Below are 24,922 nucleotides of genomic sequence, written 5' to 3' on the forward strand. Positions count from 1 at the left end.
GGAATACGACTTTTACTTGGATGTCAAAGAAGCAGCCTATTGTAACTCTGTCAACTTGCGAGACCGAGTATGTGGCGGCCTCTTGGAGCGTGTGTCATGCAGTCTGGCTTTCAAATTTACTAAGGCATCTGAGAGTGATCCGAGACGAAGGGACTGTGATCCGAGTTGATAACAAGTCGGCAATCGAGTTGGCAAAGAATCCGGTTAACCACGGAAGGAGCAAGCACATCGACGTCCGATTTCATTTCATCCGAGAACAAGTCAAAGAAGGAAAGATCGAGTTGGAGCATGTTGAAAGTCGAACTCAAGCCGCGGACGTATTCACCAAGCCACTGCCGACCACACTGCTGGAGAATTGTAAAAGACTGATTGGAATGAGAGATGGGAAGAGTATTTAAGTTTAAGGGGGAGATTTGTTGCAAAACTTAAATTAGGTTTCTAGGTGTCTCTTTGTTGAAAAAGGTGTCTCTTCATCTAAATGATGTCTTTTAATGAAAAGGCACATCTTTTGGTTAAAGGTGTCTTTTGTTGGTGTCTCTTTTCTTTGTATAAATACCCTTTGTATAAAAAAAAATAAAAAATCAACTTTCAATTCTTCTTTCTTGTTACCTACAACCTCTTCGTCGACCGCCGACGTCTTTAACAACACTTCGGGAGATCACTGTGAGTTTATAATTACCGCATCGTTTTGTTTTATCTTTGTATAGTTTTGATTTCATGCTCTCAAATTACCAACAACTCTATCAATAATAGAATCACTAATTAAAATAGAAATTAGAAATAGAATAATTTTAAGGTGTCTAATTGACTAAAGAATCATAAAGTTACTATAAGATGGAGATCAAATCCCATGGGCACATGTCATTGGAGAACTGAATGGCTCTACTAAGGCTCTATTTTATTGGGGCTCTAAAATTTTAAATGTTTTAATATTATTTATAATAAAAATATTTATTTTTTTTAATTATATACTTCTTTTTCAAATTTAGCAAATATTTCTTTTTCTACTTCATTTTTTTCTAAATCCAACTAATTCTTCCTCTTTTGCTTTCAAAAACAAATGTATTCTTCCCTCCATTGTAGTTGCTGGTGATCCAACAATCTTTCTCTCACTTGTCGATAATTCCATGCCCATTATCTCACTTGCTGATGATGCCACGCTCTTTCTCTTTCTTGTTAGTGATCTTGCACCTTTCGTTCCATTCAACTCTCAAAGGATGCTCTTTTCTCCCTCATTGATGATTTTCTTTCCCGCTCTTTGTTTTTTATTTATCTTCCTTGATAGGAAGAGGAAGTAAAGGTTCCTCATCCATTCGACACAAAGCCATGGCCATCTTCCTCAAGAGCAATAGGAAGCAAAAGTTCTTCATCCATTAGACACAAAGCAAAAAGTCAACCCTCTTCTTCCTCCTTAAGAAATCTTAGGATAGTTTGATTTACATATTTTCTATTTTCATTTTCTAAAAAATACATATTTTTTAGAAAATAAAAAAATGATTTTTAGATATTTTTTATTTTTCTAAAAAATACTATCTATTTTTTTTAAAAGAAAATAGACATGAAAAACATAAACTAAATATTATTTTTTAGAAATATATGTTTTTCAGAAAATAAAAATGAAAAACGTACAAACCAAACACACCTTCAATAATTTAAGTAAATAAAAAAATCAAAATTGAATGAGAAAGATCATCCTTCCCATTTTAATACTTGCAACAAATTATATGATATTTGATTTTTCGGCAATTTACCAAAGCACGCACGTGGAAATCTAAATTTATCAAAAGGCGTACACTACTTTGGTATTTACCAAAGAGTGCACTTTTTTAAAATCATTTCCTATTTTACTCTCCTGATAATTTGACTTTTTCTACTGTTTTTCTTTTCTTCACTATATTTCTCTCTCTTTATTTCTTTTTTTTAATTTTTTTATTTTTTGTTGTTACTAGGCCTGATATCTCCCATATCAGGTCCACATTGGGCCTGATATAGGGAGATATCAGGCCCAACGTGGGCCTAATATCTCTTCATATCAGGCCTAAACAAAAAAAAAGGAAAAAAAAAGAGAGATTTAGGATTTTTCAAAATCTCTGGTTCACCCCTAGGAATTCCAAAAATAATAATGGATACTATATTTGGACTCCTTGCAACTTTAGAAATTCACATGAACTGAAATGAGTGCAATCGGAGCTTTCTAAGTCGATTAGTGGGTTTCGGTCAAAACCCACTGATGGACCTAGAGAGCTCCGATTACACCCATTTCAGTTTCTATGGATTTCTAAAATTGCAAGGAGTTCAAATATGGTGTCCATTATTTATTTTGGCTTTTTATAGATGTTAACAAACAAAATCAAAGAATCGGCATAAAAGCCCACGTTGGGTCTGATATGGAATCATCTTAGGCCCAACGTGGGCCTGATATCATTCCATATCAGGCCCACGTTGGGCCTGATTTGAGTCCATATTAGGCCCAATGTGAGTTTTTTTGTCGATTCTTTGATTTTACTTGTTAACATCTATAAAAAGTCAAATAAATAATGAGCACCATATTTGAACTCCTTGCAATTTTAGAAATCTATAGAAACTGAAATGGGGGCAATCGGAGCTCTCTAGGTCCATCAGTGGGTTTTGACCGAAACCCACTAATCGACTTAGAAAGCTCCGATTGCACCCATTCAGTTTCTATGAATTTCTAAAATTACAAGGAGTTAAAATATGGTGTCCATTATTATTTTTGGAAATTAATAGGCCTGATATCTCCCATATCAGGCCCACATTAGGCCTGATATGAGGAGATATCAGGCCCACATTGGGCCTGATATGAAAAGATATCAGGCCCAACGTGGGCATGATAGGCCTAAACAAAAAAAAAGGAAAAAAAAGAGAGTTTAGGGTTTTTCAAAACCTCTGGTCCACCACTAGGAATGCCAAAAATAATAATGGACACCATATTTGGACTCCTTGCAATTTTAGAAATCCACAGGAACTGAAATAAGTGCAATCGGAGCTTTCTAGGTCGATCAATGGGTTTTGACCAAAACTCACTGATCGACCTAGAGAGCTCCGATTGCACCCATTTCAGTTTCTATGGATTTCTAAAATTGTAAGAAGTCCAAATATGGTGTCCATTATTTATTTTAGCTTTTTATAGATGTTAACAAGCAAAATTAAAGAATCGGCAAAAAAATCCACATTGGGCCTGATATGGACTCAAATCAGGTCCAACGTGGGCCTGATATGGAATGATATCAGGCCCACGTTGGGCCTGATATGATTCCATATCAGGCCCAACGTGGGCTTTTATGTCGATTCTTTGATTTTGCTTGTTAACATCTATAAAAAGCCAAAATTAATAATGTACACCATATTTGAACTCCTTGCAATTTTAGAAATCCATAGAAACTGAAATGAGTGCAATCGGAGCTCTCTAGGTCCATCAGTGGGTTTTGACCGAAACTCACTGATCGACTTAGAAAGCTCCGATTGCACTCATTTCAGTTCTTGTGGATTTCTAAAATTGTAAGAAGTCCAAATATGGTGTCCATTATTTATTTTGGTTTCTTCAAATGTATTAAAATGTGATTAGAAATTGACTAATGTTATTTCTATCTTCTGCCGACAGAGAAGAGAGAGAAATATAATGAAGAAAAGAAAAACATTAGAAAAAGTCAAATTATCAGGAGGGTAAAATATGAAATACTTTTAAAAAAATGCGCTCTTTGATAAATACCAAAGTAATGTATGTCTTTTGGTAAATTTAGATTTCTACGTGCACCATTTGATAAATTGTCATTGGTTTTTTACTATATTTATTATTTTTTATTGTTGATATTAGTAATTGAAAAGCAAAAGGTTTTAGATGCTTATGGTTCTTTAATGTTTGAGAGGTTTTTTTTTTAAAATTTGGATCAATTATTTTTCTAGATGTTCATTTTTATAATGCTCATTCTAATTAGTCTAAATAAAAGTTAATATTTATTTTTTATTTTATTATATTTATACTGAGTGTCAAACTTTAAAGTATCATCAAATTAAAATATATTGAAAATGTACATCATGCCTGAGGACAGGTGTCATGATTAAATTTTTTAGTAATATATCAGAGATCTCAAGTTTAAAATTCAGTTGTCGTTCATGTGTAATTTTTCAATTTATTCTTAATAGTCAGGTTGATCATCCTAAATTCAATGATATTTCATCTGATTAATTAATTTGTTTTTATAGGACACGTAACTTCTTAATGGGTAGTGTATTTTTTTTGAAAGTACACTTTATTATTATTTTTAAAATTTTAAACATTTATATTCTGATAAAATATTAAGGACGACTTATTTTTTTATTTTATATTATTTGAGTATAAATATGTTTGTTAGAAAATAGGATTCTCTATCAATATGCAAAACGTATAAAAAAATATATTATAATTAAAAAGACACAAAATAATTTGATGAGAATAAAATTAATAAGATGAGACTTATATTATTAATTATGCCATTTTTTCATTTCTAAGTAGGTTTGAAATTAAATATACAAAGATAATTTTAATTTTGTATACCACGTAAAAAAACTAAAATTATTTGGTGATAATTTTCTAAAAGAAAAATATTTAAATCTTAGACTTTTTAAATATGACATGTCAATGGTTTAGATTTATTTTGAATTAAAATTTTTTAAAAATAATAAATTCAAATTTAAAATAGCACTTGAGATACTAAATATTATAAAAAAAATTATTTTTCCAAGGCATGAATAGTTAATAGAATACAACTATTTTTTTTCAAACTTATAATTAATAAAACCTTATTTACACTCACCAATATCTCAAAAGAGATTAAATAACTTAAAAATCTTATCAACAGAAAAATATTTATTATAAAACTTGAATATAAAGATTTAATTATTAATTTTACATCTCAAAAATAAAATAAATTTTTATATAAAAAAAAATCATCTTTTAAAAACTAGTATTTAGTTTTTTAATAAAATATTAAGTCTCAAATATATTTTTTTATACCTAGGACCTCAAAAATGATTGAAACAACCCTATTACGAAAAAACTTCTTCCACCTTCTAATCACTTGACATTTAATTATAAACTGATCTTATAATTTACCTCTCTTTACATAAAATGGATAATGAAAAACATATGAGATAAACTTGATCATCTTAGCTACAATTAAAAATAACAAGCAATGGATCTTCAATCAATCAAGTAAAACCAAACTATACTCATAGGCGAAGACATGATTTCGAAAAGTCAATCTTGTCTAATAAAATAGCCTAACTTTTTTTTTGCCCCTTTTAATTTTATAAATTTATTTTGCTAAAATATATAAGAATAATTTTATAAACTATTTTTTTATGCTACCTTAGATTAGATTCTAAATTCTAAAATTAAATAATTGTAGTTTGTCCCAGACTATATGAAAAAGGTAAATAATTAATTTAGGATTTAATTGATTGGGTCTCATATTTCATCCAAATAATTTAAAATAATAGTACAAGTTTATCGTGGTCCATCGTGCACATATTTATAAATATAGCAAGTCTTTAGACTAAGTCTCCATTGTAATTTCTTTACTATTAAATTATACAATGAGTAAGAGTGAAGTAGATGTATTTGTATTGCTTTAAAATAACAAAAATATAAATTAATATTATTAGTTTTAGTAATAATATTAGAAATAGTAGAAGTATCTCTCTATATATGGATATCAATAGATTCTTCTATTAATCTCAAAACTCATTAATAAATTTATCATTTTAAACTACTAGAATAGTTGGATTAATGGGTCATTGGATCTGAGACAACTGGACTACTAGGCCCCTGTGTTATTTATATTTTTAGATTTATCATATGGATAAATTAGAAAAATATTGTCTATCTCAGGACTAGTAAAATAATAGAGAATGGATATCTGAATTGTAAAAATAATAATTTATAAAAAGTTTAGAAATTATTATATTAAAATGATTTTCTTATAAATATGAAAAAGTCTATTTAAAAAAAACTATAATTAAATAAAAACTACTACATGTAAACTAAACGAGCATATTTATTTTTTTAAGTAAAAATATACCTTCTAAATTAGGTAAATTGTCAAAGTTTGTTTTTTTTAATAAACAAAAAGTCAAAATGACGTTTCATAATATATTTTATCTCAAGAACACGTAATATTATAATGTCATTGCAAGTCTTTTCAGGATTGTCCTGTATGATATAACAAGAGATAAATTATAGAAGACTTCATCTAATATATTTAATATAGTAGTACTTTGCATGGATCAAATGATAGATTAATTTCAATTTAACATGACCACATGATCTATTATAATAATACTATATATAAGTATCAATTGTGTTAACCAATAAAAGCACTTCAGCATTATTATAATAATTATGACTGGCTACTATAATAAATGTATAGAAACTATTTTATAATTGCTACCATGTATAACACTTAACACAATATTATTTGCAGTATTATAGTAAGGACTTAGTAGTTTTTACTATTATATAGATGTTTAGATAGCTAATTTTAATTAAGTTGATAATTATATAATAATAATAATAATAATAATATTCAGAAATTTAGATTTTAGAATTTATGTTTCAGGCTTTAGCTACAATTGTATAGCTTGATTGACTAACTGTTACAATATAAAACATAGATCATTTTCATTTTAATCAAAAATATTATACACAATACTATCATATCAAAATATTTTTTTTTTACCATTTTAATTAAAATTGCTCTAAGTTGGTAAAAATAGATTTTAAATCCTAAATTTTGAACTCTATCCTATTAAAATATTTTTTTTTATCAATTTAATCAAAATGGTTTAACTTCAACAAAATTCTTTGAACACAGCAGTTGCTACACAATTCTACAAACTAATAACTAACTACTATAACAATATAACAATATTATATATTATATGTTATACATAGTAACAGTTAATAGTTATATAATAACTAATAATCGTAACTGATACCATAGCATTAAAAATAAAATATTTGATGGGCAATTTGTTTTTAAAGAGAGATTTAGATAATTTTGGATGACCTTTGAAATTGCCGAATATTTTTTTTATTAAAACAGACAGACAAGTCACAATTAAATTAAACCACGTGTTATATATATATATATATATATATATATATATATATATATTTGATTATGTCGAAAATAAGAGTCGGATGAAAATCGGATAAGCTGTTGTTGGCGTTGACGGAGGGACGACTGAGACATCTTTCTCATATGTGCTTCCCAAAATGGACTCCCACGTGATGCTAACGAACGACGATGACTGAGCCGGCGATACTTGAACTCTGCGCACACTCCGACAAGCACACGGTCGTTAGAGGTCAGAAAACCAAGGAAAAAGTCCCCAGAGCAGACCTTCTGACGCTCAAGTCAGGTACTTTTCCCTATAAGAACAGTGTACGAAGCAGAAATAAAGTAGAAGATAAGTGTCAATATGCGAGAAAGCGTACTTGCGTGAAGGAGAGGACCTCCCTCTTTATATGATAGTGCGTACCTTCTGGAGTCTGACTGCTATCAGAGAATGTTGGGTGTCAGGACTTGTTGGATGATGGAGGACACGTGACCCCCTCCTGTATGCTGAAAGAAGGTTCTATTCGCAGATGATCGCAGACCACTGGAATATTCTCTGATACACAACAGTTATTCCCTGACAGACGGTTACGATTCCCTGATCTTGTTGTCATGTAGTGCCTTCTGTCTCGACCGGGTATGAGTAGGGCAACTTGAAATAATCAGCCGGGTATAACACCTAGTCTAGACCGTGAGGGGCCGGGAGCCGTGGAGGGATTGCCCAAGAGCCGATCGGGAGTTAGCTGACCAAGAGTTTAGCTAGCTGAATTGAGAGCACTAGGCCTAAGTACAACCAGACCGTGAGAGTCCAATCCGTTCAAGCCAAGTCAGGTATCACCCCAACTGTTTATCCAGGTGTCTCAGGTCTGGAGTTCTGGTCTGTAAAAACCCAATCGGGAATCAGGTTGCTGACGTCGTCATCCGGTCTTACTTCTTCTTTCCATACCTGTTGACTGTCACACCCCCTTGACTTCTGACTGTCACGTCCCCTTAACTTCTGACTGCCACGTCTCTTTGACTTCTGACTTCCCAACTTCATCGGACCCCACCATCATGCACTGTATCATATATATATATATATAGTCTCCTCAGATGAGTCTAGTCGCTAGCGCATGAGGTGTTGCCACAATGAGATCTAGAGTTCGAATCTCGACAAAGCCGAGGTAAATACCTCCCTTATGTGCTAGTCACTATTCCAAATGATAGTAGTCGCCCGTGATTTACCTCCTCCGTGTTGGCCCTGGGACGGGTTAGCGGGAGCGCTGGGGGCGAGCGTATTCGCCTTTTACCCATCTTTATATATATATATATATATATATATAAAGATGGGTCTCGATAAGACCAGACAGTTAATAATCAAGGGGACATGGTAGTCAACAGTCAGGAGAACGAGGGAGTTAGACCGTCTCACGTCATCAACAATATATTTCCTGGGCGGTCATAGCCAGGGTAGGTCTCCAGATCTAAGACATAAGCTCGAACTAGTTCCTGATCTGCCCCTGATTGATCGGACTTCCCTAGCTCAGGTTGTGTAGATGAGTTTGGTACTTTCACTAAAACAACTCTCGACTGACCTTTCAACGATCAAGGCGTGAAAGATGGGTCCCTCACCACAATCTCAGATAAAACCAGGGCGGCTTGCCACAGCTTATCCTCCTCATCAAGATTCAAGCGGGGTGATACATCTGAATGATCATCCCGAGCTATCTGTAGCTAAATCTAGGCGAAACGTCAAACGACAATAATGTCAGGGAGTCGTAACCTCCTGTCAGAGAATAACTATCATACGTCAGGGAATATTCCCGTGGTCTGCTATCACCTGCGAATAGAACATTTCTTCCACCAATAGGAGACCATCGTACATCCTTTCTCACTCGACAGACCCTGACACCCAACATTCTCTGACAACAGGCAGCCTCTGAAGATATGCAATGTCATATAAAAAGGAGGTTCTCTTCCTTAGCCACATATACGCACTAATCTTCAACAATTATTGTTTCCATCATGCACTATTTTTTTTGGAAAAAGAACATGACTTGAGCATCGAAAAGCTTGTATTGGGGATTTTCCCCCTGATTTATGGTCTCTAACGTTCCAGATGTTTGTCTGAGTGTGTGCAGAGTTCAGATATTACTAGTTTTCATATTATAGATCAGAGAATTCCACGTGAGGATTTACTTTTCGAATATGCATATACCGAATGTGTCAAAATCATTTCTCCATCAACATTAATAATACCTTCATCGACTTTCATCTTACTCAGATTTTGATAGAAATAATATATTTACTTGAATATAAAATTAATAGAACGTGTCTTACAATAGCTGAGATAGCCCTCAAGATAACAATTGCTGACTTAGATAACAATTGTTGACTTAGACAAGTCCCAGTCGACGGCAACCGCATCGGCCTTCCTCCACCTCTGCCTCGCTGGCTTAAATCATGCGGATAAGTAGAAGCATCACGCAGTTCATCATCCACCCCCTGCCCCCCTGCCCCCTGTCTCTATTTACTATAAAAGAAAGAGGGACAGACCGGTGGTAAATTATAGTAGCGCCTGATCGGTCGTCCGAGATTCAACGCATTATCTGATTTATCATAATTCATTATAAAGGAAGGAGCGACAGACCGCGATACATAGCCGCAAGTTTACAACCACCATAATTTGATTTGAGTGAGTCCCCTTCCTTCTAGACAATAAATTTAAAAAATAAATAAAAAAAAAATAGATTGTGAATTTGAGTTAAGTAAACGCGGAATTACAGGGAGACAGAGGTTGGAATGAGACGCAAAAGGAGGAGTCAAAAGGGTTTCCCTCACGTTACAGCAAGTTTATATAGAAAGATTTGAGCTGTACTCTGACACCGATAAATAAATCCCTTTCAGTACCGAGATCTCTGAACATTAAGAACAAGATTACCCGTCGAGGAGAAGGAAGCTCCCCGGATCTCGCAGAGCGATGGATCAGTATTCCCCTGCCACCGTCGCCGCCGGAATCGCAGGTGCGTCGGTCCGGCGAAGTACTCTGAGTTCCAGAGGCTCGTCGCTTAGTAATTGCATCTCGATGTTGAATTGACGATGACGACGCATGGCTGGCTTTTGATTGTCAGGGAACGTGTTCGCCTTCGTGCTGTTCCTGTCGCCGGTGTGAGTAGTGTTTTTTTTTTGAGGTGAGTAATTAGTTCGTTTGCAGGGAATGATGATGGTGATGGTACTGCTGGTTCTGTTCAGGCCGACGTTCGGGAGGATCGTCAGGAACCGGTCGACGCAGGAGTTCTCGGGCTCGCCGTACGTGTACTCGCTGATGAACTGCCTGATCTGCATGTGGTACGGGATGCCGTGGGTGGCCGGCGTCGTGCTCGTCGCCACCGTCAATTCCGCCGGCGCCGCCTTCCAGATGGCTTACGTCGCCCTCTTCCTCTTCTACGCGGACCGAACCAGAAAGGTCAGATCTCGCCATCGTGGTCGGTTTGTCTGCGTCTCGATGCTCTGTTTTGAGAAAGTAATTTAGGAAAAAAAAAAACAGAAAAAAGACAAAATAAATAAATAAAAAATAATAATAAAGCCAAAAATGAAAAGAGCATTTTTTTTATAATCCCTTTGAAAATGACACAATTATGTATCATCTCCTATCCCATGCATTAGAATTTTCTTCATATAATTTCTAGTTTAATATCATAATATTTTGTTTATGTGTATTGTAGATAAGGATGGCGGCGATGCTCATAGCTGTTCTTTGTGCCTTCGCGGCTATTGTTTACCTAAGCTTGGAGTTCTTAGATAAGCCAACGCGGAAAGCATTAGTCGGATACTTGAGCGTTGCTTCACTGATCTCCATGTTTGCTTCTCCATTGTTCATCATCGTAGGCCTCGCAATTTGTTTATCGATACTCTCGGTATCGCAGTTATTGCAATTCCTAATCATTTGCCTCCAATTTGTGTTTAGAATTTGGTGATCAGGACTAGAAGTGTGGAGTTCATGCCATTCTACTTGTCCCTTGCCACATTCTTGATGAGCCTATCTTTCTTTGCATATGGAGGGCTATTGCATGACTACTTCATATATGTAAGACAATTCAATTCTTTATTATTTTTTTTTTTAAAAAAAAACATTTTTTCATTAAATTAAACTATAAGGTCAACTTTGTTGGCAGATTCCAAATGGGATTGGAACTCTATTGGGTGCCGTGCAATTGCTCGTGTATGGCTACTACAGCAGGAAATCCGAAGAGGATTCTACTTTGCCATTGTTGCCTTGAAAATAAATAAACAGAATGTGTATTCATTAATTATTCTTTTGATTTGATTGATGAATCAAATAATTTGGGCAAACATTATTTTGATCTTCTTCATCTGTATCAATAAAATGATTATTTAAATTTGATTTTTTTTTTTTTAAGTTTAGGCTTATTTGAGGTTAGTTTAGATGGTTTGAATTGTTAATTCGATTGTTTTAAGAAATTTACATATTGCTAAACAATTCACAATATCTATTTCTATTTGATCCTGTTCGGATGTCGATGAGATGGATGTTGAAGATGTGGTACTCTTATTGATCTTCGATAGACTTCGCTCCAACCTACAACACAAGCAGCTTCAGTGCCGAGCTAAGGAAGGGATCCCGGCGATGGTCTCCGACGCTCAAGTCAGTCTCCGACGAAGCAAGAAGAAGAAGAAGCAACGAGAACTGTAGCACAACAGTAAATATCGCATGTAACGCATATCTCCGTCGAACCCCCTTTATATAGAGCTCCGGAAGCGCGCATGCACACTTCCCAAGGTGAGCATGCATCTCAAAGCTTTCCCTGAAACGATGTGTCAGTAAAATGTCCTTGACACAGTACCTTAACAGACCGAGCATATCTCTGAAGTGACAGTGGAAACTTCCCCCTTACGATCCTATGGCTGACTATGTAGTCTATTAGCAGCACTAGTTCCTAAAAGGATGTTAAAAGATATCATGCTATGTCTATGCCTCTGTGGCTTGTCCGAGCGAAATAGTCGTTCTGGCGGAACTCTACTGTTCACGTGCTATCTGCTGTCGGGCCAAGTGGGATAGTCGCTCGGGCAGAAGTCCACTGTCTTTGTGATCCGTCGTTGGACTGAACGGGATAGTTGCTCGATCGTAAGTTCACTGCTCGCGTGCTCGCCTGATGTTGAGCCTGCTGCTAGGCCGAGTGGAGAAGTCGCTTGGCCGGAACTCCACTGTCCACGTGCTCGGCTGATGTTGAGTCTGCTGCTAGGTCGAGCGAGGTAGCCGCTCGGCCGAAGTCGAACTCTGTCGGTCGTGCTTTGCTATCTTGCCAAGTGGGGTGACGCTTAGCCAAAGTTGAACTCCTAATGTCCTGCCGAGCGGGGTGGCCGTTCGGCTCGATTTCTACGTGTCATCTCCCTTGAGCGTCGGTTCGCTTGCTTCCCGTGTCGAAGATCGTGGGTTAGAGCCTAATACCCGATTTGAGCATGATTTTCTCGACCGGTCAATATCGTTCATTTGTTGACAATCTTGACTTTGACCTCCATCATGATAACGAGGTATAACCCTTCATTATTACCGCATCACTATTAATTTTTAATTTATTTATTTAGTTGAATGAGTTATTCAAATTTATCTATTTAATACTTCTTTTCAGTGATGTTGTTTACTCCTTTACTAGTTCTATATTTATTTACGAACTCATTCTATATCTCATTATTTGAGACATTCAAAAACATAATAATTATTTCATTTTAAAGTGCATTATTTTTAAAAATAAAATAGTAGAATTATTAAAACTTAAAAATAAAATACTGAATGTAACAGATTAATCTTAAAAATTATATTTAAGTTTGGAGACTATTGCATGCATGGATTTGCAAACATTAGAGGTTACTCTTACAATTTTCTATTTTTTAAGGGGCTTTAGAGAGAAATATGCAATCTTTGGGCAGCGAAATGAAAATTTTCTAATTTCGAATCATTTACCTTGTAACGGGTGTTATAACGGGCATTATTTTATCGTTTATTTTCTTCTGTTTTTTGAATATATCGGCCATGGTCCGAGCTATTCCTGTCACTTCGTGCAGTTTTCGCCATTTTGTTGGATCTGTGGTCTCCGCAACGACAGGTGCTTGCTCCTCCGATTCCCGACACTATTCGATTGTTCTATCGCGTTTAATCTGTGCCCGAAACGGATGTTCTGATCTCCTCTTCGCTTTCCGAACTCCGTCGATTTGTTCTGGTTTCAGACAATCCCACCTGGATCTTGTTGCTCCCCTTTTGTTTCGCGTTTTTTGAAATTTTCCTTTGAGGTAAGAACCGAAGGTTCTGTTCTTTGTCAGTGTTTTGATTTCTTTTTACCTGAAACTTTTCCCTATTCCCTTTTCAAAAATTGTTTTTTCTTTTTCACTCTCACTGTCTCCATTTGGAGAAAATTTAGACTTAGTTTGTGTGTTGTTATTTGCTGATCATCCAATGCGGGATTCTTTTTTAATGCCATCTATCTCCTTGATCCGTGTTCTACTTTGGCGTACTTGTATTGTATATTTGTACGATCGTTTGGTTCGTTCCACTGACAATTTGTGACGAGATAAGTGGCTGCACAATTTAATGATTTGAACTTCGTGTTGCAGCTTCAAATCATGGTGAAAACCACCGAGTACTATGATATCTTGGGGGTTAGAGTTGATGCGTCTGATGCTGAGATCAAGAAGGCCTATTACATTAAGGTAATTGGAGCTTCCTCTGATAAAGATATACTTTTGTTTCGTTTCCACGTATTCGTTTAAAAGACAATGCTTTTTAATCATGCCTCAAAACAGTATGAAAATCCTCTATACAAGTAAAATGGTTCCCAATAATAAGTTGTCGATTAGTTTAACTCTTTGTAGATCCAAACTGTCATAAAAGTATTAAACTTGTAAGAATGGTGATGTTCTATTTTCAATAATTCACATGTAATTTTAAAAACTATTGTTGAAAAACTTTGGTTGTAGATAGGTTGGAATGATGACTTGCTAATTTGTATCAACTGACAACGCCAATGCCTAATCACTTTCCTTAAAGCTTTATTCATTCCATTAATGACTTGCTAATTTGTATCAACTGACAACCCCAACGCCTAATCACTTTCCTTAAAGCTTTATTCATTCCATTAATGTCGTCCGACGGGCTCTAATTTCCTCTAGGATAAGATGAGATCATCAATTCTTATGTGATTTGCATAGGGGCTCATGGTCCACTTTACTTAGAAACAAGGTTGCTTAAATCCTTCGGTTGGTTTAAGATTGAGCCTGCATTTCAAATCTGATATCTTATTTTCATTTGTTTATGTCAAATCTTCAACTTATAAAGAACAACTCTACTAATGTTTCAGTTCCGGTCCTGAACTCCCTCGAAGAATACTTATCTGTGTTTAATGGTTACTGGATTAGTCAGGTTTTACCAGTCCCATTAAGTTTTGTCGATCCAGACCAATGGTTAAACTGGATAACGAGAAACTCCAACATTAGCACTTCTGATATTTAACAATCTTTCACTTGATTTACTTGATCTAACATTTGAATATGTTATATAATGGATCGATTCCATTTAGGTTATTTTCTTGATTTTATTTCCTAACAATTTTCCTAGTATTTACCTACTTGTATCATCTTTTACTATCTGAAAGATGCTTCTAATTCTTCACAGTATGAATCTAATTGTTCGTTTGGTTTGGTGGTTGAATAAGATATAACAGAATGGAAAAGGAACAAGAAAGCAGATAAAAAATGACCATCATGTCTTTTTTTTTTTTGCACTTCATTTGGTCAAAGGAATGGAACAGTAAAAGAGATTAGTAAACCTGTACACAAGAAACATAATATGTGATGGCAGAAGTAGTAATATGGCATTAAATATTATTTTCGATACTCATCGCTTATCAGACAATTCAAGAAGAGAATCCCACAATAGAAAAATGAATTCGGGATGTTTGATGAGATATCAATCATGTTGTGCTTGGAGAATATGCCCGGGGAACCATGGATCTTTAAGATAGGAACCTGACGCTAGTACAAATTTGAAAGCAATAGAAGAGTATTATTCAATAGAACAGAGAATAATATACCCATATATAAAATTCCAACCCATTATATATTGGCTGAACTAGTAATGTGGGTATGTGGGGTTGCACTGTAACTCTAACACCTTAATTCAATACAATTTTAAACTTAAACTTCTATGTGAACCTGTAGCTGTCACTTTGACCCAACATTGTTTATGTAACTGGATCCACTTTCTATATTCTATAGATTCCTTTTATTGTAAAAAAAAACGAATGAACCTATTTCTCGATGGCCCAATAAGACCTCTTGTTGCAGCCACAAATAGGCAACCTTGGTGAACCACTAAAATTTTTCATCTTCTCTTGTTTGATCTTATTCTATGTTCTCATACACCTTATTTATTTATTTATTTTTAAATTGCTTGCTTTTTGCAGATGGTGTTTGACTCCTAAGATGTTTTAATATCCTATGTATTTGATTTCTGTATAAGGGATTTAATAATTTTATATTGCTAAAATGAAGGTCATAAATTTATGAATAAATGAAAACTGCTTATATGAAATGTGTGAATTTATTGTTTGAACATTGCTGATTATTTTTTGCCATTGATCATTTCTGACAACTATACAATTTTCCCATATAATGCTTAAATTGAATGGCCAGATCCCTAGTACTTTATAGCAGTTTGTTCCGTCTAGCTAAACTTATGACATCTCCACAAGGATTTTGATCTTTTGGATTGCTATTTTTGTCTCTTGGAATTTAGGCAAGACTGGTGCACCCTGATAAAAATCCCGGAGATCCACAAGCTGCACACAACTTCCAGGTGCTTCCTTTCGATGATTCCTAAAGTAATAGTACAATTACCGAATTTTCTACATGAACAAACTGTAATTGGTTTAGTCTGTACAAAACAATGAGTTTTTTTGTTTTTAGTATCTGCATAAGTTTCATTTGATCCGAAGATACTTAGAAAGAGATATAACTAAACTAATATATTTAAGATTCATTTTTCTCTGTATTTCATCACTGTCTTATCGAAATAGTATTCTATTGAAGATACTTGGAGAGGCTTATCAAGTCTTGAGTGATCCTTTGAAACGCGAAGAGTATGACAAGCATGGAAAGGAAGGTTTTTCCCAGTAAGTTCATAAAAACGTTTTTTATACAATAAATCTTCACTGAGATAGCTCTGGCATTTTCACTTATTCTACTAATGTTTTTTTTTTCTAAGTTACTAATATGCTAGTGGATTTAATATGTTAGAGATTCCATGGTAGATCCTGCTACCGTCTTCGGCATGATGTTTGGAAGTGATTTCTTTGAAGATTATATTGGACAACTGGCTCTAGCAACCATTGGTTCAGTAGAAGCAGAAGAAGAATCACAAACTTCAGACAACCGAAGACAAAGAGTGCAAGAGAAAATTAAGGTATCGTTAGTCTTCGAGCATTCCTTTAATCACCTGGTTAGATAACTCTCATAAAATCAAGTATTGTTGCCACGCTACTTGTGCACTCAGCTCATGTGAGACTTTCTATGCTGTTACTCGTAACGGTATATATTGATGTTCTGAAATTATACGCACTGTTGCTTTAGAACTGGAAAGAAATAGGGACATGTTGCTTTAGTAGGATGATAATTTGGCGGTCTGTCATATTCAGTTGCACTGCCTAATCATTAAGACTCAATGTCTCATGAATGTATTTCCTTTGTACTGCAGAATTTGTATCAATTCTCTAATGTTTGCGATCTAATAACATAAAAGGCCATTTTTACTAATAAAGAGCTTTGCTGGTTTGCCATATCTATCCTGTGATAATTTCTATATCTCAAACTGCAGGAGCTACAAAAAGAAAGAGAACAGAAACTAATCCAAGCTCTGAAAGATCATCTTCATCTATATGTCTCAGAGCAAGAAAATGAATTTGTCGATTGGGCAAACTCTGAAGCACGTCGTCTATCGCAAGCTGGTGCCTCCTTATTTCTTCTCTTTATATATATTTTTTTTGTAAGACATGCAATTCAGAATAAGTGCTTAATATCAAACTACACTTAGTAGTTTTCAGTTTCACAGTAACCTAATACCACACTCAGCACATTAAGAAAGTAATGGACCTTTGCATCAAACAATAGTTTGATCACCATTGTTATCAATATGGACTAGCCTTTCTTTATCAAATTGCCACCTGATAAACTGAAATAGCTGTTTTTAGCTTTTGGGGAGGCTATGCTGCATACTATAGGATACATATATGCTAGACAAGCTGCTAGGGAAATTGCAAAGAGCAAGGGATACATGGGCATGCCATTTGTAGCTGAATGGGTAAGAAATAAGGGTCACAATGTGAAATCCCAAGTTAACGCAGCATCAGGTACTTGTATGATTTCCTAATATATATTTTTTAATTTTTTTTTCCCCTTGAGCTTTGAGATTTTTTTCTCTCACTGTAGGGGCAATTGCATTGATCCAGCTTCAGGAAAAGGCAAAAAAAGAAGCACAGGATGGTGAGGATCTGGTGAGGACCATGGAAGAGAAAAAAGACGCTATGCTTAGCTCGCTGTGGAAGATTAATGTGCTCGACATAGAATCCACTCTTTCACACGTCTGTCAGGCAGTAAGTACTGTATGCATATAAGTCATGCACCACATTGCATTGCATCTGGAATAAGGTCGAAAGTAGATACTGTAAATTCCTACGTTGAACTAGTGTTTATACGATAATAACTATGAAGTGCCAGAACGTGCTTCAGATTTTTTTAAAGAGAGTAATTAAATGCTTGATTGAATCCAGGTTCTGAGGGACAATACAGTTTCTAAGGATGTACTTAAGTTACGAGCCACGGCATTGAAGAAGTTGGGGACAATTTTCCAGGTAAAAAACTACTTCATTCTTGATGTACTGCTGATCTCTAGTTCCTTTGCACTGCTGCATCCTGAATCCTGATAGGTTCAGTATTAGATGAAATATATAATAAATCAAAAATGTAATGTGGAGTTTGAACACCTCATTTTCAATGCCACTATCCACTCTCACATGCACCTTATTGTGGCCTCCCCTAGTATTGGTAACTCCAACTCTCTTTTTGATAATCTAAATGTTCAGTTTAGTCTAATTAATCTCGAAAATAGACAATCTTCCTCTCTAATTGGCCAAAGAATAAACTTATACAAACTTGGTCCTCTTATTATCCTTCTGAATATTTTATGGAGGCAGTCCAACTCCAATCCTTACACCGAGGGCAAAGGTATTTTTTTAAGATCAAAAGTAGGGCTAGAGAATGTTGGTATTTTTTTTTTTAAGATTTGAATAGTGGGTGGACAATTAATTTAAAATAAATATGATTCTTTTATGCTCTAATTAGAAATTAATGAGTTAGAAATATATGTCATCAAGCAATACTCAAAAGGATGAGTTTCAAATGCTTAGTATATAATATAAAGAAACAACTCTTTAAATGCTTTTAAGCTTATATTATATATAGGCATAGATAACTAAGTTACATTCTATTTAGAACATCTCCAGCATGCATCCAAATTAATTCAAATTGTGCAAGTTAATAGAAGTAAATTAGGTTGGCTTTGTAATTCATTTTGCTTACTGTGATTTTGCCATGATATTACTAATCAATAATAACACGAAAATGTCTCCAATATCAAATATTACACCAGTATTTTTTTGTGGTTATCATTGGAATGAAATTGTAGTCTTAATATCAAATATATCAGGGTGCAAAGGCTGATTATAGGAGAGAAAGCAGCCTTCGAGTGGAAACTGACAACCGCGATATCACCAATCCAAAACTCAATTAGCATTTCAAACTTATCAAATTGCTCTTTTTATTGGTTAAGGAAATCTATATTGTCATGTGAAGAAGTTCATTCTTTTATAGGCTTACTTGTACTTCATAACCTGTGTCTCTAATGGCACCATGCTAGCCTAAGATTTCTTGTGTTGGATTTATTTGCTTAACTGGTCATATATTAAAAACTATAGATTTGGAGAATAAATTCTACATCTTAGTGTCATATGGCTAACTTGAACTTTTTGTGGTTTGTGCTTCCATCAAAGTCCAATAATTTGATTCATGTTATTGGTAATGTATAAGTTTGATGCTGAAACATGGAAGAAAAATCAATGTTATACATATAAAAGCCTTGTATAGGAAGAAAAAAATATGAGAAAAGGCTTGGCATTTTAAGCTCAGAAGAAGTATTGAAAATTTGAAATCAATGAAAATGCCTCATCTGTTGAGAGAGAAGTGATTCTTCATCATAGCTTGATGTTCCATCTGGAAACAAGAGAAGTGAAGCCAAGCACGAAAGCATTCAAAAAGTAAGATTTGTTATGTTTGCGACCAAAAAACATATGAAACTCCAGATCAATAGTCACTAGCCGGCAAACCATAAGGATTACAAATCTTTGGTGATAGATCTGTAAATCCAGAATCATGCTTACAAATCACTAGAAAAGTTCATCAAGGATTAGCAGAAAGGCCAACCTAGGATGAACTAACAACTTAGAGTAGAGAAGAAACGAAAAAAAGTTGAAAGAAAGAAGCGGATGCATAAAAGCTCATAGCTCAGAAGATGCAAATCAGATCACGGACGCTGGATCTCACATGTCCAGACATATACAAATAGCATCATTCATCATAGCTAAAAGAGTAAAATAGCATACGCTTTTACTGATGGAACTGTATGATTCATGCTAAAGCAAACGAAGATCGGCTCGAAGATTCAAACTGACCTCATTCTTTTTTCCTTCATCGAGAAGGATGACTCGAGAAATAATCCATGAGCAGAAGCAACGCAGGCGGAGAGAGCGTGAAGCGGAGCAACGCACCGGCCGAATCTTTAAAGCAGTCAATTTAGGGTTTCTAGGAGCAGATTAACGGGCCTGGAGTGGACCAGGCTGGTCCGACAAAATATTAAATTTAGTTCAGCTTTTTACTTAACCACTTAACTAAGGGGTACTTAGTTAGATGGAATCAGAATAGGAAATGAAAAATTTATGCTTGGTTTGGAAAATTGATGATGGATCTCATAGATTCAATCCTTCAAATATAGAAATGAATCATTACTTAGTCTATTGTGGGTATGGAAACATCTCCATTCTCATTCCCCACTTCTATCATTCTCATTCTCATTCTCATTCTCATTCCCTTCTAGAGTCGTCAATTTGGGTTAGGTCCGTCGGGTTGGTCCACCCCGTCAAACAATTTAAGTAGGTTGGGTTGGAATTTTATCAATCCAAGTTCGCCACAGGCCGACCCGCCTAGGCCCGCGACCCGCACGGGTCGGCCCGCGATGGGCTTGGGTTGGCCCGCGGATTGAGAAACACATGTAACCTATGTTTTTTTGTCAATTTATTATCTTTTTATTATAATTTTGAAATAAAAATAGTACTTCTCATCCTACATAACTATTCGTTTGTGTTCATTTATATTTAAAATACATATTTATGGATACATTTGCTTGATGAAACATTTCCGAAATAAAACGTGAAAAATATAAAACATTTTTAATTTTTTTAAAAAAAATTGATGGGCTCGCGGGTTGGCCCGCCAAATCCGTAACTCGCCTTAGAATGAGTTGGGTTGGAAATTTCCCAATCTGCCAAGTTGACGGGTCGGGCGGGCCCGCCCCGCCCCGCCAAATGGTTGGCCCGCCACGGGCCGACCCGCCCCGCCATGGGTTGGCCCGTTTGACAACTCTACTCATGGGAGCAAGTAGAAAAATAATATAACCAACTTGATTAACCAAACTCATACACTTAGGATTAGGTTTATTTTCTACTTAGAATGGTTAGATGAAAAAGTTTTACCAATCCCTACAACATAGCATCGGAATGAATTGGGATGATAGTATGTCAATGAAGCTTTGTCGAAGGCATGTCTAGGCTGAATATGAAATTCTACCTGGTGCACTAGACTTAGTGGATCTGACCAAAGCTACCCCAGTCAAACATGGACTAATTGGACCAAAATTTAGTATTAAGTTCTTTGAGCGGGAACAATTTGGAAAGTCTTCAGCAAGTGGTTCACCGTTGATACACAAGAAGATCATAAGCCTCACCACTGAACTGAAAGCTTATCCTTAGGAAGCTTACTTGATTAACCCAAAGCTAAGTTTGAATCTAACATGAGTTCAATAACCTTTTTCAAACCTAATTAAATTTCAAATCTAATTAAAATTTAAAAATTATTTTAAACTTAATTAAAAAATTATTTTAAAATTAATTAAAATTATTTTAAAACTTAATTAAAATTATTTTTAAAAACATAAATAAAATTATTTTTTTAAAAAAAAATCTAAATTAAAATTATTAAAATAAAAACTTATTTATTTTTAAAACTTTATTAAAAATTTAATTAAATTATTTTAAAAACTTAATTAAATTTCTTTTAAAACTTTATTAAAACTTAATTATTTTTTTTTTAAAAAAAAACTTTGTTGAAACTTAATTATAATTAAAACTAAAATTAAATTAGCACTCAATTAAACTCAAACTTAATTTTTAAAATTATAATTAAAACTTAAAATCGTAAACTTAAAGGAAAACTAAATCAACTCTAAATTCATAACTAAATGATTAATCAATTAATTAAACTTGAAATCACTAATTAATTAATTAATTTGTTTAACAATTAATCTTGAAATTTCTAAATAAAACATAAATAAATAAATTTAATAATAATAATAATAATAATAAACTTAAACTTAACTTAACTAAATTCAAGGTTAATAAATTAATTCATTTAAACTAAAACTAAAACTTAAAGTTAAAAAAAAAAAAAACTTACACAACATAAAATTTAATTAATCTAGACCTAAATTCAATATAAAGTTTAAAACTTAAATCAAATTTAAATTAAATTAACACTTAATCATCTCAAAATTAAACTCTAACTTAAAATGATAATAATTTTTTTTAAAGAGTAATAACTAATATAAAAATTATAATAATGTAAATCAAATCAATCCAACTCAAAACTGATTTAATTAATTACCTCTTAATTAATCAAATTATTTAATAATTAAAGTTAAATTAAGTTATCTCAAACCTAATTTATTTTAATTAAAACAATAATTAAATCATTAATTAATTTGAAGTTAATTAAATTAACTTTACAAATCTAATTAACACAAAATTCAAAATAATTGAAATTTAATTCTCAACTTAATCAATTAATTTATAAATTATCTAATTTAATACATAAATTAATTCACATTTAAATAATCTTAATCTAATCTAATCTAATTAAAAATCAACATATATTAATTTTAATCAATTGATTATTAAGTTGCTTTAATTAATCTAAAATTCATCAACAACTTAAACTAATCACCTTGTTTTAATAAATTATTAATCCTAAATTAATTGATAAATTTAAATAATAATTAATCTTAATCAATTCAAAACTAACCTTAATTAAATTTAACTTAAATAATTCAATAATCAAATTTAGAAAATAATATTTGATTAATTAAATCAAACTTAATCATTAATTAAATTACATTTAAACTTTAACCATAAATTAAACTTTAATTAAGTATTAATTTAACCTAATTATTAAAATAATTTGAATCATCTCACACAACTATAGATTTATTTAGTTTGATAACTTAGAAATGGTGAGATTAATTAATTAAATTAAAAACTATTCCAAAATTTTGGCCTAACATATATTTTCATATCCTACTTGGACCTTAGGATTATTTAATTAAGGGGAGCCTTAACATCATTTAAAAACCAATCTTTCCTATAATTTAAAAAAATAAATCATGTTTTCAAAACTTATTGGTTAATTATTTCTTTTAGACTTATGGATTTTTAAAATTCTCTTTCCAACATATTTAAAAAACTTAGTTCACTATTTTCTCTTATAAAATTTTCTAAAGTTTTCCTTAGAAATTTTTCTATCAAATCATAAAATTTATATTTTCTTATTTTTTTAACTTACACTTATTCATGAAATTTTAAGTTGTTCTAAAAACATTTTAAAATTTTTTAACTTAATTCTATTAAATTTTTATGAAAATAATTTATGATTTTTTTTTAAAAAAAATCAACTAATTTTTCTAACTCAAACTCTTAATTTTTTCTCTTGATTTACTTTAAATATGTTGGTTAGTATTACTCCTATTTTTTATGTATGTCAAAGAGGGAGAGATAGTAAATTTAGGGAGAGTTATTAAACTCAGGGGGAGAGTTAAATGTTTGTTACTTAACTTTGCATATTTTAATCATAACTGTGAATCTTGGTTGTCAAACATCAAAAAGGGGGAGATTGTTGGTGCAAGGTGCACCAGAATCAAACCTGAGTTTTGATGTTGTCAAAGATTCAAGTTAAGTTTTGTTATGATCTGATGATTTGGCTAAGTGTGCAGGCTATTTACTTAATCGAGAAAGCCCTAATCACGACCAGACAGTAAAGTCTAAAAAAGTCTCGATGACCCAACATTTTGGCAGGAAGGTTGAGGTAAATAACTGGAGGAGCGATAGTGAGGTCGGATTCCTGAAGGAAACAACCTAAGATCGCCGATCCAACTGAAGAAACCGGGATGATTTTCAAGTTGAGATTGTTGGTGTAGCGGAGACCGGCAAGAGGGGAGTGAATTGCAGTAAACAAAAATGAAACTACCCTCCTCGGATTTCAACTCAGAATAAATGCAGTAGTAAAATAATAAAGACAGAAAATAAAAGCAGAAACAGAAGTTTAACCTGGTTACAACCAAGAGGGTTGTTAATCCAGGGCAGTGAAAAGTGCACTAAGAAAATTCTCCTTCTCTGAAGGCGGTGAAGCCTTTTACACTCTAATTACTCAGAACTACTGCTAGGAATTGCTTACAGATTGATTGCTTGAGTTGTTATTGAATTCCTAGCTCCAGGGGCCTTTATATAGCTCCTGGAAAGTCTATCCCGAGGGTCTAAGGCGCCTCCAACAAGGTTCAAGGCGCCTCCAACTCGGTCAGTGGATAAAACTTTATCCGCAACGCAAACGGTCAAAACTAACCTGTTGAAGGCGCCTTCATGATGGAGGTGCCTCCAAGCCTGCTGGAGGTGCCTCCAAGCTGGCAGCACAGTTTCCAGGTTGGTTTTTCCAGCTTCCTACGCTCCGTTCTTTTGGGTGATTGCGGCCAACCAGAATAGGGCTCACCCGAACCCAATTCCCGGTCTTCTCCTAGAGCAGCCTTCTGTCCCGGCTTAACGTCCCTTGAACGCCGCACACGCTCTTTGTTGGTGCAATATCCCTCAGGTCAAGGTTGACCTGGGTGACCAAGCTGAGTCTTGGTTTGAGTTTAGATGTTTGACAATAAGAAATTGATTGAAGAAGAGTCAAGTAGGTCAAGGTTGACCGGATACTTGACAGGGAAGTCCTGGTGAGTGAAGCCAGGCAGAAGGAAAACCCTAGTGAGTGAAGCTAGGTGAAAGCCCTAGTGAGTGAAGCTAGGTGAAAGTCCTGGTGAGTGAAGCCAGGCAGAAGGAAAACCCTAGTGAGTGAAGCTAGGTGAAAGTCCTGGTGAGTGAAGCCAGGTGAAAGCCCTAGTGAGTGAAGCTAGGCAGAAGGAAAACCCTAGTGAGTGAAGCTAGGTGAAAGTCCTGGTGAGTGAAGCCAGGTGAAAGCCCTAGTGAGTGAAGCTAGGCAGATGGAAAACTCTAGTGAGTGAGCTAGGTGAAAGTCCTGGTGAGTGAAGCCAGGCAAGGGAAAATCCAGATGGATCAAGGATGATCGGACATCTGGTGTTGGGAAGTCCAAGTAGGTCAAAGGATTGA

At 34.1% G+C, this 24,922-nt stretch overlaps 2 protein-coding genes and 1 long non-coding RNA gene across 5 annotated transcripts; 2 read left to right on the top strand and 1 right to left on the bottom strand.

Annotated features, from left to right (window-relative positions):
* The first annotated feature begins 9,899 nt into the window (after nucleotides 1-9,899).
* LOC121973849 (bidirectional sugar transporter SWEET2a-like) lies at nucleotides 9,900-11,444 on the top strand. Of its 2 annotated transcripts, XM_042525194.1 has the most exons (6): nucleotides 9,902-10,120; nucleotides 10,229-10,265; nucleotides 10,350-10,563; nucleotides 10,823-10,981; nucleotides 11,065-11,184; nucleotides 11,273-11,444. In XM_042525194.1, exons 1-6 carry the CDS (start codon nucleotides 10,078-10,080, stop codon nucleotides 11,375-11,377), a joined length of 678 nt encoding a protein of 225 aa, XP_042381128.1. In that variant the 5' UTR covers nucleotides 9,902-10,077; the 3' UTR covers nucleotides 11,378-11,444. The 2 variants fall into 2 exon arrangements, with proteins under 2 accessions (XP_042381129.1, XP_042381128.1); XM_042525195.1 differs by lacking the exon at nucleotides 10,229-10,265 and having other exon boundaries at nucleotides 9,900-10,120; nucleotides 10,312-10,563.
* Nucleotides 11,445-13,142: 1,698 nt separating this feature from the next.
* On the top strand, nucleotides 13,143-19,157 carry LOC121972031 (chaperone protein dnaJ 10-like). 2 transcript variants are annotated; one of them, XM_042523615.1, is made up of 10 exons: nucleotides 13,143-13,222; nucleotides 13,728-13,823; nucleotides 15,907-15,966; nucleotides 16,200-16,282; nucleotides 16,407-16,572; nucleotides 16,984-17,113; nucleotides 17,357-17,515; nucleotides 17,595-17,758; nucleotides 17,936-18,016; nucleotides 18,871-19,157. In XM_042523615.1, exons 2-10 carry the CDS (start codon nucleotides 13,737-13,739, stop codon nucleotides 18,952-18,954), a joined length of 1,014 nt encoding a protein of 337 aa, XP_042379549.1. In that variant the 5' UTR covers nucleotides 13,143-13,222; nucleotides 13,728-13,736; the 3' UTR covers nucleotides 18,955-19,157. The 2 variants fall into 2 exon arrangements, with proteins under 2 accessions (XP_042379549.1, XP_042379550.1); XM_042523616.1 differs by lacking the exon at nucleotides 13,143-13,222 and adding an exon at nucleotides 13,257-13,406.
* A 56-nt stretch (nucleotides 19,158-19,213) lies between these two features.
* Nucleotides 19,214-19,993, bottom strand: LOC121972032. The gene is made up of 2 exons (XR_006109299.1): nucleotides 19,892-19,993; nucleotides 19,214-19,433 (listed from the first exon to the last, which is right to left on the bottom strand). It is a non-coding gene; the product is annotated as an uncharacterized LOC121972032 (long non-coding RNA).
* Nucleotides 19,994-24,922: the final 4,929 nt, after the last annotated feature.

This window comes from Zingiber officinale, chromosome 4A (genome assembly GCF_018446385.1).
Source record: "Zingiber officinale cultivar Zhangliang chromosome 4A, Zo_v1.1, whole genome shotgun sequence".
NCBI lineage: Eukaryota > Viridiplantae > Streptophyta > Magnoliopsida > Zingiberales > Zingiberaceae > Zingiber > Zingiber officinale.